The 19,042-nt window shown below is 40.7% G+C and overlaps 2 protein-coding genes across 5 annotated transcripts; one reads left to right on the top strand and one right to left on the bottom strand.

Moving 5' to 3' along the window:
• Positions 1-13,670, bottom strand: kdm1a (lysine (K)-specific demethylase 1a). Of its 4 annotated transcripts, XM_071497793.1 has the most exons (22): positions 13,534-13,642; positions 12,752-12,788; positions 11,900-12,193; positions 11,353-11,521; positions 10,943-11,076; positions 10,761-10,839; positions 10,545-10,637; positions 10,186-10,292; positions 9,803-9,884; positions 9,329-9,423; positions 8,305-8,322; positions 7,257-7,399; positions 7,023-7,113; positions 6,450-6,584; positions 5,086-5,159; positions 4,359-4,470; positions 4,021-4,153; positions 3,739-3,926; positions 2,455-2,569; positions 2,114-2,241; positions 1,401-1,547; positions 1-1,023 (listed from the first exon to the last, which is right to left on the bottom strand). In XM_071497793.1, the coding sequence occupies exons 2-22, from the start codon at positions 12,779-12,781 to the stop codon at positions 823-825; spliced, it is 2,568 nt and encodes an 855-aa protein (XP_071353894.1). In that variant the 5' UTR covers positions 12,782-12,788; positions 13,534-13,642; the 3' UTR covers positions 1-822. The 4 variants fall into 4 exon arrangements, with proteins under 4 accessions (XP_071353894.1, XP_071353895.1, XP_071353893.1 ...); XM_071497794.1 differs by lacking the exon at positions 12,752-12,788 and having other exon boundaries at positions 13,534-13,670; XM_071497792.1 differs by lacking the exon at positions 13,534-13,642 and having other exon boundaries at positions 11,353-11,518; positions 12,737-12,759.
• Positions 13,671-13,683: 13 nt separating this feature from the next.
• Positions 13,684-18,294, top strand: tmem30b (transmembrane protein 30B). Its single transcript, XM_071497806.1, has 8 exons — positions 13,684-14,078; positions 14,500-14,698; positions 14,936-15,043; positions 15,155-15,262; positions 15,392-15,479; positions 15,579-15,716; positions 15,964-16,170; positions 17,129-18,294. Exons 2-8 carry the CDS (start codon positions 14,510-14,512, stop codon positions 17,305-17,307), a joined length of 1,017 nt encoding a protein of 338 aa, XP_071353907.1. The 5' UTR covers positions 13,684-14,078; positions 14,500-14,509; the 3' UTR covers positions 17,308-18,294.
• Positions 18,295-19,042: the final 748 nt, after the last annotated feature.

The raw sequence follows: 19,042 nt of genomic DNA on the forward strand, positions 1-19,042 counted from the left end.
TGCAGTTTCTGTCTTTTAATAACAAAAAAAAATTTGACAATATAAAAAAGTATGTGATGACAACCATAATAAAATACTTAAACTGCTATGGCAACAAAAACATTCACACATCTTTCGACATATTTGTCTTTTTATCTTTTAAACTATTTTCACTACACTCTGCAACCTAAATGAGAGAAATTTAATTTACGAGGCATCAAGCTACAGTACATAGCAATGTTTTAAGCCTTAAGACAACCAAAACGAGGCCTCTGGAATGACAACAGAGGGAAATGTCTGTGGACTGACACTGTGCTACTGAATTGGTCGTCTGCCTTGTATAATAGCTCGTTTTAGGTTGTGTACATTTAGTAAAGAAGTCTCCAGTCGATCCTTAACGTTCAGAGACAGGGGCACATAAATAGATGCTGGGTTCTGAAAGCAAACTCCACATGGGATCAAATACACTGAATCACTCCAAGTACCAAAATTAATGCCATGCTTCTCTTTTAAGACTGTAGAATCACACATTTATAAAGTTTAAGATGGATTATTACATTAGTTTGTAATAATTGACATTTATTCCCAGCCAAGTCCTTGTAGCCTGTTAGTTACATCTAGGTATACAGTATGTATAGGCTTACATCCCAAACTAAGTCTGAGTCTGTTCCAATGAAAGAATCTTCATTCCACATTATACATACAACCAGGAAATAAACTCTAGAGGTGTATTTTAGTCAAAAGGCAAAGAGGCAATGTTGTTTCTGGGATTTTTCCAAGATCTTTCATATACAGCAATATCAACAGTTTATGGGTGATGTAGGTAGTCTGACAGGAACTGTCTCAGACGCTGGGGGTAGGTTGAGCCTGCTGAGGATTGCTGGCGGCTGTAGGAGTGGCCTGTCTGGGAAGCGTGTACATGGCACCGAGGAACTGATCTGCGATGCGCCCGGCCTCGCGGAGCCCGCTGAGCAGGGCGCCGTGAACTGTGGCCGGGTAATTCCTGATGGTGTGCTCACCAGCGAAGAACAAACGAGGGACAGGCTGAGAAGAAAAGCAAAACCACATTGAGATCGATGTTGGATTGTACCAACATAATAAAGCACTAAAAGAAAATAGGAATCTGAAGAGAGGGGGTGGATGTGTGGGGGGGGTGTGGTAGTAAGCTGCCAGAAGTCATCAGCCAGCACATAAATATGACTTGTTCACATCAATCAGCATGCCAGCATCAAAAGAGCCAAAAAAACATCTGTATTGGGAATAAACTGCTCTGCTTTGGTTTGGCTGAATATTGTGGGCAGACTGGGATGCCTTTTCATCCTCAGTTTCTCACACACATATACACTCTCATTCACACCCAAACACAACCTTGTGCGGTGGGATCAGTATCAGTGCCTTTTTCCCAATCTCTGTGAATTTACCTGTGAGGCTCCCGGTATAGCAGGCCCAGGTGTGATGGGTTGCGCCATGAGGTCGTAGTCGTTACCCGAAGAACCTGCCGCGACGTACGAGTAGGAGCCCCGTGCCCAGGGGTCGGCACGCCAACGAGTGACCACAGTTTCTTTAGGCTGCCATGACAACAAACAACAACACATACTTTTTAGGAGTTTCCATGATGATATTAGAGGGGACCTGTAAACAGCTGGATGGCAAACAGTTCCAACGCTGGCTTTCATGCATATGATTTTATCCCATTTGAAACCATAAGCAAATGATTTATAATGACGGGTGGTTTGGATACGACTCCGCTTGCGAGTGCCTTTCGCATATGCTCGCTGTGTAAAGTTGTGCTGGTTATGGGGGTCAATTCAGGAACGAGTTTGACATTCCACTTAAAGTACTGGAAAAACCAGAGAAAGCCCTAATGATTGAGCTTAAAAAAATAGAAAATATAATTCTACACCACTTTTCTTAAAATAAACATAATGCAGTTGCCCTTGAACAAAACTGCCAGCTTTGTCAACCTATGACACAATCTGGTATGTGGACTGAGGAACAGAATGTGGTAAGTGAAAGAGGAACTCACAGAGAAAGGTCAAGGAGGAAGGATGATGGACAAACAGAACATGTCGAGTGAATATAACAGCAAAGTGCCTGGGTCTATGTTTGTTATAGGTGATGTGCAAACATGTACCTGTGGCACAGAGCTGCTTCCAAATATTCCTTTGAGAATGGCCAGGCAGCGTCCGACAATAACATCATCACTGATGTTCTCCATGATGCCAGCAGCCTCACCAGCCATCAGAGCCAGTAGGATTGGGGCTGACAAGGGAAATGTCACACTTCATTACAGACTGTTGAATTTTTTAGAGATACAAAGGAAATTTATAAATTATATCAATATCAATACCATCAGGATATCGTTTAGTCTTAAGGGAAGATAGCGCCATTTAAGTGCATTGTTGAGAATCATGAAATATGCAAATGATATCAAAACCAACAGAGTGATTGAAATAACAAGTGATCTCTTTGCACCTTTGTAGAGGTTCCAGAAGAGGAAGAGTTCGCCCCGACTTGCCGTGGTGGAGCCGACATGACCAAACAGGTTGACACTTGGATCCCAGAACACACGGTCGAAGCACAACACCACCTTGAGGCAGGGAAGAAAACAAAATTTAAAAAAAGGCACATGGCAACCAAAGTACCTATTTTAGTCAAAAGCTCAATTGCCTGTGAAGTACATCTCATGTTCAGCACATTCAGTGCCAACACCAGTCATTGCTGTGTGAATGGCAGAGCTCCCTCTGCTGGAGACAAAGCATTAGTAGCAGCTCAGATTGCATAATCATGCAGCATTCAGCTCTGTGCTGCAGCAGAATTAGGAGATAAACTACCCTGCTGCAGATGATGCTCAGCAAGAGAGAGAGAGAGAGAGAGAGAGTGAAAGAGCTGGTGGGTCAGGAGTGACGCAGAATAAGCACTCTGATCGGATTACTGACACACAGGCAAAAAGCATCAATCTTTCGCACGCAACGCTCTATCACGAAAAACTGCTCACGCTTCGCCTCTCTGTCCCACCGTCCATCTTCTGTCTGAGCAAAGAACCAGGATGGAGCGACAAAATATGATCTATTTATAGGACAGAGGGGAATCCTTGATCTATGAGCTGCATGCTAACACCTTGATTGATTTCAGGGGAAGGTGGGACTCAGTTGAATACAGAAGGGATGCTGACTTGGCAGGCTTAAAAGAAAATGATATGTGAAACTGCAAGGACAAACACTCAACAATGTCTGCATGCTCAACGTGTTTTGGCTGCAGGAGCCTCTGTAGAAGCTGAAGGTGAAGTTGCCTGTATAAGGACACTGCGGGGGAAACAGCAGCAGGAGATCTCACTGAGGAAAACCCACTGAAAGGACATACTGGGTGATTTAAAACCTGACTCTGATTTTGACATGATGACTTATTTCAAAACTAGGGAATGGCAAAGAAGACAGTTGACATGTTATCCTGTAGTAAATGGGGTTTTATGATTCAAATCTCTGACCTCCCACTTGAATGTCAGACGATGATTATACTTCAGACTAAAATTTTGACAAATATAAATGTGTTTCACTAGTTTGATCTGGCTAAGGGGGGAGGAAGGAAGGAAGGAAGGAAGGACGGAAGGAAGGACGGAAGGAAGGAAGGAAGGAAGGACGGAAGGAAGGAAGGAAGGAAGGAAGGAAGGAAGGAAGGAAGGAAAGAAGGAATGAAGGAAGCTTGTTTTGATAAAGCTTAACCACCATATGTCACTGTACGCTTATTCAGAAGTCCAACCTTGTTGAGGTTGCCAAAGCCCATCCTCTGTATGGCAGATGTTTTCCACTCAGGCAGCGGGGGAACAAACTGCACAGCAGGGGGCTGCTGCTTCAAAACGCCGAGGGGCAGGGTGCACAGCACAGCGTCGCACTTGTATATAAAGGTCTGGGTCGTGGATCGAGTGTTGACTGCTATTACCTCACAGCCTGGAGTCCAAACACATAAATAACAGTTTAACACACATTGTACATCTATGAAATCCACAATAGAAGACACACAAACACAGTTGTGAGCACATACCAGATGCTGTGTATCGGACCTGTCGCACTGCTGTGTTTAGTTTGATGTCCAAGCCTTCAGCCAGGGCCACAGGAACACAAGAGTAACCGTTCCTTACTGTCAGGTGGCTGCCAGTGAACTCAAAGTCATCATCCTGTGGATAAATTAATAACCTGTCATCCCAGTAGCACAATGAACTTTGTAGGGTATTACAACAGCAGGGCAGGAGTATCTCATAGTCAAACTAGCAATAACGTATTACACACAGGAGACTGTAAGAGGCTTAAGGATCTTTGCTATGCAGGAACATTGTCAGGACTACACAGTTATGACATTTAAAAATGGGTACATGTTTATACCTGATCCCAGTGCTTGAGAGAAAGGGTGGAGAGGGGTGTAGCGTTGGCAAACTCCAAGTTGGCGAAGTGCCAATCCAGGATCTGCCGATCCCTGGATGACAGGTAAACATCACTGTGGGAAAGAAGGGAAGGAAAGACACACCGTGATGTATACTGACAGCTATTCAGGCATCAGAGAGACAGGTTTACCTGTGTACAGGTGAGAAAAGCTGCTACTAATGCATATAATAACACAGTAACACACATAAGTAAATGACATTAATTGCCTTTTTTTAAATAAAAAGCCAACAGGGCACAACACAGGTAAACATGTGCTGCTAAGGGCTGCAGGACTCCAACAAGCCAGTTGTAGCCATCAGGCAGTGACCGATTTCACCCTAAACACATAAGCAATATTTCTTCAAAAGAGCCAGTCTAGCATAGCCTGTCTACCAAGCATACCCAGTCTACCTTAGCCTGGATAGCTGCTGATTAGAACAAATAATAAAAGTAGTAACATTTGCATTACAGGTTAATGCACTGAACCAAACCAGAGCAACAAGATGCTACTGCCTCTGTTTCCAGCTGGATTCAAATAAGTGCTTCATGGCCATATTGTGTAATGTGTATGTAAACAGAGTACCAGGTTTTTATAGTTTTTCCAGTTGATGGTTTAACTAATATGATACCAAATGAAAGAGAATAATAATAAAAGAGAAGGAGTAGCGGGGGGGGGGGGGGTTGTTACCTTGGTGGATTGGCCTCCAGCTCCTGCAGCTTCTCTTCCAGTTTGACCTGCATCTCCACCAACTCATCATACTCCTACACACAGACCAGGCAGACAGCAAGGAGATGTAGACTGCATTGTATACACATCTTACATACATCCATCCATTAGTATTACTAATGTGCCAGTATTTAAGCTTCATACATTAAAGTTTATTACCACAAATGCTCACAAAAAGTGAATTTGAGAGTTAAGGAGCTGGTGATATCTTTAACTAGGTGAGAGTGTAAGGGATTGCCATGCATGTGTGCGTGTGTGTACAAGGTACACACCCAGAGGGTTTCAGGTCATGCAGACAGGACAAGCAGTTTTAACAGAAAGGGCTGACTCAACCTGTTCATCAGTTCACCACAACAGAATCAACTATAACAACAATGCAGAATCTGGTGGTGCCACCTACCATGACACAGCTACTCTGAGACAAGTTTACGATGTGTAATCTTTACATCTATATTGATCTATATATCCCTGCCACAGGCATCGCTCTACTACCCTTAAAATCCTGTCATGTCTATTCGGCCTATCTGAAAATGTGTGCGTGTTTGCATCTGCAGACATGAAGACAGTCAGATGGTGACTCAAGGCCTTGAAGTGGGTTCTCGGACAGCGGATGGGTCCAGTTCAGACACCAGCTGTGTTTAAACCAACGAAAACCTTCCTCTAAAATACACACAGAGCAGCAGTGGAGGTGATTTGTCTGCACCAAAAATAAAACAGCAGCACTCACCCTAATAATACATCCCACCAAGGCATTAAACCACTTAAACATAGCCTGTCTCGTTTACTTAGATAGCACAGCATTAAAATTCACCAAGGCACCCTGACCTAGCAGTCCATAATATATCCTTTTTACAGGCTAGTACCTCTTCAGCATAATAATACTCTTCCAAATGACTTGATCTTTGTTTATGATAAACGTTATTTTTCAGAGCAAAGACAAAGATTCTGTCCTGCAAATTGTGGGGGTTGACCCTCTGACCTTTTGATATACCTAATAATCAAGGCAGGAAATCTAATACTGCTTCAAAGTAGTTCAAATAACTGAAGCCCCACAAAACACAGTTGGAAATAGTTAGCTCTTAAACTTAACTGCTGTGACTAGATTATTTTAAGTCATGCAGTCTGAGATCTGAGGAAGTAATGACAGTGTCACATAGGAATTTGTTCTGGACAACAACCACTCTAGATAACTGCCCGCAGCTTGAAAATATCTGGAGGAAGTGTGAGGAGATGAAAGAGCTCTATTGTAACTTTCTTCCATGCCACTTTTCAGCTTTTTGATCATCACATTTCTTTCTTTTTTCTGAAACAGTATTTGAGCTCACTTTGCAGAGTGCAGTGAGGTCACGGTGCTTGCTCTTCACCAGGAACTCAGCTGTGATATCTCTGGGTGGTTTGACTTCACTGGCCTCTTTATACTGCTGATGGAGCTCCTTAATCCGTTCCTTAGAGGTCACCATCTGAAGGGGGGGAAAAAAAGGAAAGGAGGGGTAAAGCGAGGGGAAGGAAGGTAGTCATGAGATGATGGTGGATGGCACAAAAGAAGTCAGCATTTTAACAATCAACAGTGGGGTCTCTGTAATCAGTTAAAATAATGTTTAAAAATTGAATGTAACTAGACATGCTTTTTCACCTGAAATTGCCACGTTGCAGGATTTCCCAATACAATGTAATGTATTACACATGACTACACGAAGATAACACTGTATTGTTGTCAGTGGTCTCCGTTTTTAATACTAATGGCAAGTTGCAGAATTTTTTTCTTGACCACTTGGTTTGCATGTTAAGTCTTTGTGGCACTCCCAACTAAGTCAATTCAAATGTGGCAGTCGTTAATGGAGGCCTGAAAGTTGTTTAGGGGGCTTCCTGCTGCCAAAGAAAACTTAACTTATTCTCACCTTGTTGAGAAGATCCCTGAGCTCTTCCTGAGTCTTTACGATCTTCTTCCAGTGTTCTATTTGCTCATCTTTTACATGCTTTTCCTGCAGTCTGCACACAAACACACACACACACAAAATTAGAACTACTGTTTTTGTGCATCTGTATACATCTCTTCTTTTGAGTTCACATGTGCAGGATACATCTGTCACCATCTCCTGTGTGTAAGCTCGTGTAGTGTTCGCCACACTCACTGTATGACCACCTCCAGGGCCTGTCCCAGAGAAACAGGTTTGTTGTTCAGGAAGTTGAAGTCCAGCTGGTGGCTGAGGTAGGAGGTGGCCTCCAGCAGTCTGTTGAACTCTTGCTCCACCATTTCATCTTTTTCTTTTGGCACCTGGAAGGACACAGAGACACACACACACACACACACAATCACATGACAAGGACACTGGGCTATCAGTAACGCTTAAGAGATTACATCTAGAAAAATAAATACATATTCTGAAAGGCATGTAAGACTACAACTAAAGGCACATTTACCTAAGTGTTATCGCTAGTTCACAGTTGTGTTTTGTCGAAAGGTAATTTAGGATATTTTTCTTTACATCAGTCCATATTTCAACTTGTAATTCATTATGTATACTTGCACTTAAGTCACTAAATGACCTACTGTATATAACCAGAAGAAGCATAGATGATACAGTCATTGCTCCTAAAAGACACTTTCCCAATATTCCATGTCTGGATGAACATGCAGTAACAGACTAAAAACATGCTTCCAAAAATCATCTGATATGGACACCATGCAACAGTTTGAGAAAAAGTATCACTGAAACACAAATTCACACTTGACATTCTTGATTGATTTGATTCTCATTTCTATAAGCTGCAATTTAGGCACAGTCTAGCCAGTGGTGGTATCAGACTATTTGTACAGTATTTCTATTAGTCGCAGACAGGGTGTAATTTATAATGGAAATGTCTTGTTTGCATTTTCCGAGAAGACTCACACCTTAACAGAACCGTCCAACAGTTTAACAATGGAACCAAATCTTCTTATTGTGTGGATATAATAAATAAAAAAAAAGGTAAATCACATGTTTATTGTAATGATCTTGATTTCTAGGAGGATGAAAGTTTAACATGAACTGCTCATTGTTTCTCTTTTTATCTCCTACATGGATGTGAAATGATGAGTTACATGGGGTAAAATGAAAATGAATGGAGATGGAATGGTGCCTTTTAAAAGTGATTCAATATTAGGTGAGGAATATATTATGTAAATAAACTGATACATACACTTGTGCACCGTTCACCCTTTAGTAGTTCACCAAAAGATGAACATGGCAGGGGTTGAGAAAACAGGAGGGGAGGGGGGAGAGAGAGAGAGAGAGAAAATATTAGGTAAACACAACTTTAACCTCAAACAGGTTTGCACGAAAGTTAAACATGTACATTTAATTTGCCTTTTCCTGCAGAGGAGGAAACCAGTTACACATGATGTAAATGCTTTGAGAGCCCTGCTGGTTAGTCTCTACTTCAATGGAAGTGTCCTGAACGTGAACCTAAACATCCTACTACTGTTGCTGCCACTTAACAGAGAGAGCAAAAAAATGAGAGTGAGAACCACTGTTTAAATGACATTCTGTTTTTTTGTTCTGCTGTGCTCTGAAAAGAACAGGAGCTATTGTTGATGACACACTAGGCTAAGCAGTTAAATGCATCCACTATTCAGTGTGTTTTTGTGGCTCACGGAAAGCTAGATCCCTGCCTCAGGACAGATATAAACCCAGACACAGAGCACTTCAGTACCAAGAGGGAACTCTTGCACATACATAAACATCTTCTGTTGTGGGAAGTAAACAACAAAAGGTCCTGGGTTGAAAAATGTAGTTGGGATATATCTAATGCAGATGTAGCCACACTGTCCTGATGCATGGTTATTTTTTAGGTTAGCTGTTTGTTAAAGAATTTGATCTAATGCAGAGCTGAAAACATCAGTAAGACTAAAGCACGCACATATTTTTCAAGCATCAGCTGGCGAGATTAAATCACATGCATGCCTCTGCTGCCATTAGCCTTTTGCCATCTATCAAGCTGTGAAGTAATTTCTTGGCTTTATGAGAAAAACTGGGATTTTAACAAATAACAATCAACAGAAATGGAGCCTTTTTTTAACAACTATGGTAAATGTTTAATCACCCATAAGGTATCTCAGGATTCTACTAGTTAAATGGAGAATACCCCCAGGAGCTTGGTAATGGCAGGATAATGGACGAGAGACCACTCAGTTTACTTCACTAAGATATTTCATTATACTCACAGCCTGGCCATTGGCTTCATATAGTGGACACTTCTGTTTGATCTTGGCCAGTTCCATATTAACCTGCTTACTGATCACTGCCATGGGATTCCCTCCTGAACAAAGCCAACACACAATACTGTCAGTGAAACAGGATAACAAGGACAATATCGCCCTCTAGAGGCAGAGTTATGTAACTGGAGAATCTCTGTGAGAAAATGACCATTACCTGGCTCTGTGCAATGATCTCAAACCAAGTGTTACTGAGAAACAAGGTACATGTTTCTATTCCAACCAAACATAACACAGACTAATCACTGAACTTAAGTTATACTTTTAAGATCGCCTGATGTATTATTCATGTGGTAAGAAAATGTAAAAACACTTGCTCACTTGCTCCTCCATAGCATGCAACTGACACTTGAGATTTACAGGATGTGATTGGCTTCAGTATTCACATAAAAAATTATTTTTTTTAAATAATCTGATTCATACCCAGGCCTGTCACCACCATGGCTCCCAGATCAGCAACATAGTTGCCCTTCCTAAATGTGGCCACTCTGCCTCCAACACGGTCCTGTGTGGAAAAATTTAAAGTACAGGTTTTATATAATAACATGGTAAACTTCTGGCAGTTATAAAATTATAGAAAGCAAGGTAAGTTTAAGTCGTTGATTCGTTATCAAATAAACTCTTAAAAAACAATTATACTATATAAAAGAGAATGCATAGGGGGTGGCACTAATCTGTCAATTATAAAAAAACATAAGGCTTTGCAGTCATAAAAAGATTTATTTTAACAGCTGGTTAATAAAATGTGACAAAATACCAAATACACCTGAAATAACAAATGAATAAAAACTGTGTTGGTGACCTACCCTGGCCTCTAATACAGTAACATCCATCCCAAAGCTCTGCAGCTGCCTGGCTGCAGCGAGGCCCGACACACCTCCACCAATAACTATAACCTTCCCGGTCTTCTTGGCTGCAATGACAAGCCGGGAGCACATTAATTACGTATCATTACACATTTATATAGTCTATTATAGCCTCTGATTTTGTCACAGAATCTTGGAAATCCCAATGTAAGGAAACAACTTTTGTAAACCTGGTGATGTTTTTTGGGGGAAAAAAAAAGAAGATATTTTTGCTTTCCAACCAACGTGGCTTTTATTGCACCAACATTTGGTGAATGTCTGGTGTTATTTTTCCAGTGGAATGAATGAAATGAACTCACTGGGTAAAGGCTTGACCCTCTTGTAAATGCCAAAGTTTATGAGACCATGTCTTTCTAAGTAGCTGTGTATCCTGTGGACCAGCACAGCATCACCTAAAACAACAGAACAAAAGTACATTAAATCTCAACTTCTGTGGGACAACAATATTTTTGAAAAATATAAACAAAGAAAATAAGAAAATAAAAGGAAAGGTTATGTTTAATTTAATGTCTCACTGTTATATGGAGCTTCAAGTTGCTGTGCTGTGGCCTCAAAGGTCAGCTGGATCTTAGGGTTATCCAGCCACAGTTGGAGCTAGATGAGATTAATATGATTTAAGATATTGTAGTAGATATGCTTAAAAATTATTATCCCACATTATTTGGACGCATATTAATGGGCTTAGACTGGTGCTTACTGTACGGTTGCGGATGTAGAGGAAGACCTTCTGAGTCTGCTGGGCACCACTGATGATGTCAGGGAAGCAGGCGGCCTCCTGGGATGTCATACGGTCATGAGGGAGACGACTCTGGAAAGCAGCACCTTCTACACCTAAAAATAAATATGCACATCTCTATTCGGTTAACACTGAGTGTCATGTAGGGTCAATTTAAGACCAAAAGAAAGATCATCCATGTGCAATGAGTTCTGAATTAAAACTGAACACAGGGTAGATTTTCCAATGTCTACATTCTATACATATGGATCATTTGGCAGAAAAAACAAAAAAAAACAACATCAAATTGCACATTTTAAGTTTCTTCCCTCAACAAAGATATCAAGTTTCATTTCAATGCTTTGACATGATGCCTCAGGTTTCAGATTCACCTGATGGTTCCTCTGGTTCACTGTCGTTCTCTTCTTCTGGTGGTGGAGCTGGAGGAGGGATGACCTGCTTTCTCTCTTTCTCTGCCTTGGCGTTCCTCTCCTCCTCAGAGTAATATTCGTCCTCCGACAGATTGGCCAGGCTCTCGTCCATCTCGCGGTACTCCACCTGCAACAGTAGGCACAATAAAAGCATCATTAAAACCAGCATTGCAGGTTCTGATGAGTTGATGTGGTCCCACTTCATTTCAAAGTGCCAAAACCTACGGGAGTAAGAAAAAAATATCATGAACATCACACTGCAAAGACTTCAAGAATTTACTTGTGTTTCTAATTTGTACTAAGAAATGCATGCAAGTGAGAACCTGTGACTAAAGATACAGAGCAATATTGCACCTAAAGTTTAAATGATGATACGTGTAATGTTCCTTTAATCAAACAAACAAATTGTCATAGAATATAGAGAATTATGTCAGTGCCAAAGGAGGTTAATTTCTTTTTTGGCAAAATTCTTTCCCTCCTAAGGCATGCAGAAACCTAAAATGTTTACTTTTGCTCGCTTCCGTCGACTTGTCCTGCGGACTTCAGCTGAGTCCTGGTCTACCCCACCAGGGCCTGCCTGGTGGGGTAAAGGGGCTCCTCCAGGTTCCCCACTAGGGGATGACCTCTCCTTCTTTTTTACATCCATAGCTCCTGCAGCTGAGGCTGAGGGACCAGTCTGGGCATCAGATATTGGAGCCCTATCGCCTCCTGCTACACCAGCAGAAGATGAAGAGGAGGACGAAGAGGAGCCAGCATCTGACTTCTTACTTGATAGCATTATGGAGGATGTTGGAGGCCTCTCCTTAACAAATGGGAAACAGGAGTGAGATGAAACCCTTAAATATGAAACATACAGTAGTCCAAATTACAAAATGTTCAAGTGAAATGACTGAAATTTCAATGTTCAAAAGGAATTTTGCAAAATATTAAATGAAAATGGGTTGTGTGTGCTGAGAAAAACAAACAAAACAAACAATCAAAACATTTTGAAGTGTCTACCCTTTGAGGCATTCCCAAATAAGAACAGAAACTTGTATGAAAATTAACTAAATCAGTCAACATAAAACCTAAAAATATGCTTGCCAGATTGTTTATTCACTTATTAGTGTTTTGGTTAACAAATTAACATTTATCAGAAGCATGAGATTAAAACCCCTACATCAACTGATCACTTTGTTGTTGAGGGCAGTAAATGCACCTGCTACAAAAGGCTAGCAACCACCCAATACTGTCCGACATTGCCATCACCCAAAAATGTCACATCTCTATCACTGAATGTTTTAAATAATGTTAACGGTGCATGAATGTCATGGTTTATGAAATGAGGGCTCCATGGTACAGTAACCTTGTCTTGTTTTACCCATTTCTCCGTGCACCTGGTAATATCCATTCAAACACTGAGAAATGAAGACAGAACCAGAAAGATGGTTACGAACAGGAACGACTTAACAAAATTTTGGCCTTTTACATTGCAGCGAATGAAATTTAATGTTTAGAAAACAAAGTACATATCCACTGAGTAACATAATATGATCTGATAAATGTGCTTCACTGTGGCTCAGTTGTTTAACAAGACTTTGTTAAGTGATAATGACCGTTAGAGAAAACCTGAAGAGGCTAAATGCGTGTCCTTTAGTCAAAAACCTTTGTTGTGCCAAGACCGTCAGTATTTCTTTGTATGATCTGACCGAATGGAATAACGTTAGTTAGCCAATTAACTGCAAAGCTAGCAGCAGAATGTCGTAGCTATCAACGTTAGCTTCTCTTAGCTAACGGTTGCTTTGTTCTCTACAGCGCCGTCCATATAGGACATCTAATAACAATATCATGGTATTTTAATATCATTGCAAAACAAGGTGTATTGGAAACACAGATCTGACCCCATCCTACACGTATCTCCTTTCAAATGTATCTTACGTGACCATGCTACGTTAGCTAACACCGCTAACAATAGACCGTGGCTAGCAGCAACAGCAGCACAGTAGCAGGTGCGACCTAAAGAAAAAGGAGGCACCGGCTTCGCTTGCAAAGAGATATGTTCTCATAAACTGACACTGGAATTCATGGTAAAGTTCCCTACGTCGGGGACCGCTGTTTTGGGCAATAACAGTGAGAATAAAAAATTGAAAATATTAATATTACCTCTCAATCCTCCGAAGATGTCAACACAAAGATGGCACAGAAGCAGGTCGCCCCCCCCTCTCAATGAACTCTTTCGTGATTGGTGGATCGAAAGTGTTACTCAACACCATTCAGCATAACTATTGGTCAAAATAACTGTCAATCGAAGAAGAAGGCGGGGATTTATTGGTCCAACTGCCACTGCTGTGGATCTATTTTTTAAAAATGATTTAGTCTACTCTTGTCCAATCTTTTTCAAAAGTATATTCACATTGTTTGCTGATAAAGAGAAGGATAAACATCTGTCTTGAATTGGGATTTTATGGCTTACTGAGTTTTTAGCGTTTCCACCCCAATTTCGTTCACTGTTTGAGAGACGACTGATCCCAGATCGGAGTGTGTCTGCTGTACAGACAAACTGACGTCAGCCAGGGAGAAGAACAGGTCGGGGAGAGAAGGTGGGGGTGGACAGGTAAAGGTGATCTGTTCCGTCTCGCCTACCTCGCAGGGAAGCACACCGATTTTTTTTTTGTTGATTCCTGTTTTCCATTTTGAGCCGAATTTGCGTAAGTAACACTTTAAATCCTGATTTTGATCGATAATCTATATGTTTGTGCCTTAATCGAACCATTTCTCGCAACCAGCGAATTTAAAAGTGGGCAAAAAGTCAATTATTTGATCTGTGTTTTGCTCTTGGCTAATCTGGGTGTTGCTGGTATTTAGGCTTTAAGATTTTTGCATGTGATATGAAGCCTTTGGGATATAGGTTGTGTTGGGTTTCAAGTGAGATGTACAGCTGTGTTCATCACCTTAAGTTCAATCAAAATGAGAAGAAAACACCAAAGAAGTTGGGAAGTATTTAGTGTTCATCAAGCCTATCTTAGCGAGTGTTTCACATGTTTGCAATGATTATAATATAATTACCTTAAAGTAAGGCACTGTACATACTGTAAACAAGTACAAACTGGTTAACACTCCATCCAACAGAAACAAGAAAATGGTGAAACAGGAGCAAGAAAGAGCCAACCGTCCTGACAACACCGCCTTCACTCAGCAGAGGCTTCCGGCATGGCAGCCCATGCTCTCCGCTGGCATTATCATCCCAGGGTTTGTTCTCATCGGTTTGGCTTTCATCGGCATCGGCGTCGCTCTCTTTGTCACTTCAAGGAGCATCCAAGTGATGGAGGTATGAATGAGCGCTGGCAGCATAAGTCAGTCATGTGCCATGCAGAGAATTAAGGGTCAAAAGTCACCATACAAAAAGAGTGGAAGGAGAGACCTTTGAGTCAGTGTGGTTTCGGTGTTGGTCTGCTCACAGACTTAGGTACTTGTGAGTTTAAAAAGGTGTGGTGTCTGTAACAGGCCAGTGGGTGTTGTATTCATCAATAATTAATAATAACCTTTCGTATTCTTTGTCACACAGATAGACTACACTGGGGTTGACAAAAGCTCACCCTGCTTCAAGTGCTCTGACCCAGATGTTAAGAACTGTTTCTGCAAAATGAACTTCACCATTGACAGTCTCTTCAAGGTTGCAGCACAGCTTTGGACACCTTCACACAAAAACAGTACTTTTATGATTTCTCAAGTTGAACTATACTCCTGCTTCTGACCCTATTGTGATTCTGTTTTTTCTTCACAGGGGCCTGTGTTCTTTTATTATGGTTTGTCCAACTACTTCCAGAACTACAGAGCGTATGGTGCGTCCAAAGATGATAACCAGCTGTCTGGAGACCTGGCGTACTTTAAGGTAAGTCAACAACATAGGACATTGAAAAACATGTACACAATAGCTGCATTGCCCATCTGTAATACAAAAAAAAAAGACTGAAGACCATTTATTTTAACAACAGACGCACTGTTTTCTGTCTTCTTCAAGGAACCCAGTGATTCCTGTTCTCCGTATCAGTATGACAACAGCAAACCAATTGTGCCATGTGGATCCGTAGCAAACAGCATGTTCAATGGTACGTAAAGGCATTTAAAATGACTGCAACAAAATTTGAATTAAGTGCATTTGTTATATTAAGGAAGTATTATTCTTTTATTTGTTTTTTGTTTTAAAGACACCTTCAAGCTGTATCAGATTGTCAACGGGACAAAAAAGCAGGTGCTCTTGGATGGAAAAGGGATTGCCTGGTGGACAGACTACAACATCAAGTACAGAAACCCCAGTGTCACACCTCTGAGGAACGCCTTCAACGGTAGTAACTTGTTCAATTTACTTTTCCTCGTATCTGTTCTGTTGAAGCTATGATGCAGGTTAATTGTGTGTGTAATGAGGGAAGAGATTGGTGCGTGCAAGGCATTGGAAAGTGGAAGAGGTATACTAGAGGTAGTGGGCTATAGGGCTGTTAAGAGCTCTATTAGGAAACATCCCATTAAAACTCACATTGTAGTTAATATAACAGTTAGAAATCATTATTAGATTAAGAAATGTTTGACTTTCAGGCACTGTGAAACCCACATTTTGGCCCAGGCCTGCTTATGAGTTGGACCCCTCAGACCCTGCCAACAACGGCTTCATCAACCAAGATTTCCTGGTGTGGATGAGGAGGGCAGCCCTGCCAAATTTCAGAAAGCTGTATCGACGAATCACTGAGGGCGATTATGCACAGGGTCTGCCAGCTGGAAACTACTCCCTTGAAATTGCCTACAGTATCCTTATACATGTTACAGATGGATGCAGTGGTGAGTTAAAGGATGGGGCTTGGCGGTATGGGCAGATGTGTATGTGTTGTTTTAATCCTGTGCTTAATGAATATGACACATATTCTTTGATTTATGATGAAAGAAGGGGAAACAGAATCACCTTTAAAAACACTCATGTCATTAGCTATAGAAAGTATGTGGAAGAGTTGTTTTTTGTTAATAAGCCTGGATAATAAACCAGTCCTCAGATGATCATTTTACATAATTAAAGTAGTGTGGTTTAATGGTTTTAATGGTTTCATCCACATGGGAAGATTTACAGACCTCCATATCTGCCAAAAGGGGTCAGACAATGAAATGGCGTGTCATATTACACACACAGCAGCTTAGTCTAACTTGTTTTACGGGTTGGGTGGGGTTCTGTTTTTAACTGATGGGAGTGAAAACAATGACTCAGGTCCATGGGGTGAGAAAAGACAGGCAAATTTTCTGACATAAGTAAATTAGTTAGGCAAATAATTTCTCACATGATTCACTGGGGTCGACCTGGGCAAGGCCTATGTAAACTCCTCAAAGGAATCTATTATTTTACTTGAAGGATCATACAACCATGTTCCCAAGTTTCAATCCTTTAGTTACAAATCATGTATATGTTTTTGCTAATGCAAGTACAGCAGTTGTAGATTTTTGTACAACTTGAAAAACCTAACTGAAAAGCACTGAAATGAATATAAGTCAATGGATGGCTAGAAAACACATTTAAACTTGTTAAAAACGTCATGATTTGCCTTTGATTTTAAGTGTGCATGATTTGTAGTAAATTGGCTGAAGCATGAAAAATCATGTATGCTTTTAATGTAACGCTCTTAAGTGAAAGCATTAGCAAGAAGCTAAAATATTTTGGTTGTCTATAAATCTCTGTGCTTCCCTTTTTGGTGTATATCCTTAACATTTTGTCCTCCAGACTACCCTGTTCTGAGCTTTGATGGAGAAAAGAAGGTGGTGTTCAGCAATGTGTCCTGGATGGGGGGCAAGAATGAGTTCCTGGGTATTGCTTATCTCGTGATTGGTTCAATGTGTGTCTTCATGTCCATAGTCATGCTCATTGTCTATGCCAAATTCAAGTTCCCTGAGGAGGAATGATCAACTGATCATGGACTGTAGCTGAGTGGGGGTTTTCTAACCCATCAATAATTTTCAACAATTTTTCTTTTTTTTTTCTTCTTTTACTTTGATAAAAGCACAGTTTGGCACTCACGTAATGGGGAGAATACAGCTAGAATCCAACTATGAACTGAAATCACATATGTTATTCTGGACATGAAGATGTCTCCCAAGGTGCAGGAGAAGCCTGGTGTCATTTTGTGAGGCAGGACTTGAGCAGGAATCTGCTCTGTGAACACTCAGATAATTTCCATTTTGTACATTTACTCGTCCTGACTGCAACACTGCAAAATCAACTAACATCTGTTGCCAGCAGAACAGCTCTATAATATTGTCTCTTGCTGTTAAGCTGTCAGATTAATTAGGGACACATCCAAAATTGTGTTAGCAATGCAAGTCAAGTCTATTTTAATAACATTTATACTTTCTCATTTCTACCACCATGAAGCCTAAGAGATGAAGGTAGAAGTAGAGTGACGGCAGATTTAGTTTGCACTGTGCTCAGGCTGATAATTGAATGACAAATGGAGACATATGCTCCTTTGTAAATTGAAGCAGCTCAGTTTATTCAACTTTAGTTTGTTATTTTGCCATTTTGAACGACAGGGTGTTTTTCTCAGGCTTAAGGAAGTCTCATACTGTTTTCCTGGAACTTCTTTCCTAGCATAAAATGAGCTGCCTCCTCATTTTAGGCCAGTAATGATGTTAAGCCATAAATCATTTGATAAGCTATCGATACTGGACCAGAAGTTACATTTTACTGTATGCGTGTGGGATGTGTAATGCAACTTCCAAATTTGATGCTGTAAAAATTGCAAACATATTGCTCTCAGGGATATGGTGTACAGGCTATCCAGCTCATGCTGTTCTCGATATGTTTTTATTAGTTTTCAGTGTGATTATTCTTTGTAACTGAGATTTTACTCTTCATGCTGATATTTATTTAATAAAACAATACCAAAACCATTATGTCACATTCCTCCTTGTCTCATCAGGACACGTCAATGGCTGACAGTGCCATGTTTTGTTTTGATATATTTTAACAGCCTGTGTTGGATTGTATGGAAGTGTGGGATTAACCCCTTTCAGTGAGTAAAGTTTTTACCCCTCAACCACCTCATTGTGGCTACAGAATTTAGGATGGTATTCTGCACTGACCATCCTCAAGATCAATTCCATGCACCACATCCAATATTTATTGTCAAATGGATGTCATCATGGGGTCCTTGTGTTTTAATTCTGGAGCCTCCTCAGCTGACTCAGGTCCAAGCTCCCACTGCACTATTATTCTTGATGGACCTGGATGACTAGGTTTATAAAAATATGTAGAAGAAATAAACACAATTCATAAGATGCATAACAAATGTATGCAATTCATTAATTATTGACGGGATGAGTCAGCAAAAAGTGCACTTATGCTAATACCAGTCAAATTATAACAAAGGTTATCATTGGCCTGTCATGATAGCATGACAGCAACTGTCATTTCTTAACATTATATTATTCGTAAATTAGTAACACCCAGTTTATCACTTTGTACTTTGTTGTAAAAGCTATGGTCATGCAGGATTTATAGCCACATCATTGGAGACAACGCCCTTTCTCCCCCTATCTGTGCTATGAGGTTAAAACCAAAGAAAAAGGAAAAAAAAAGATCAACTGCATTGTGGGAATTGTAGTAGCAGGCGGGTATGTTTCATTTAAACACTCCTCC

Source organism: Trachinotus anak, unplaced genomic scaffold, assembly GCF_046630095.1.
Source record: "Trachinotus anak isolate AG129_WGS33_773 ecotype Australia unplaced genomic scaffold, CSIRO_AGI_Tana_v1 ptg000015l, whole genome shotgun sequence".
In the NCBI taxonomy this organism is placed as follows: domain Eukaryota; kingdom Metazoa; phylum Chordata; class Actinopteri; order Carangiformes; family Carangidae; genus Trachinotus; species Trachinotus anak.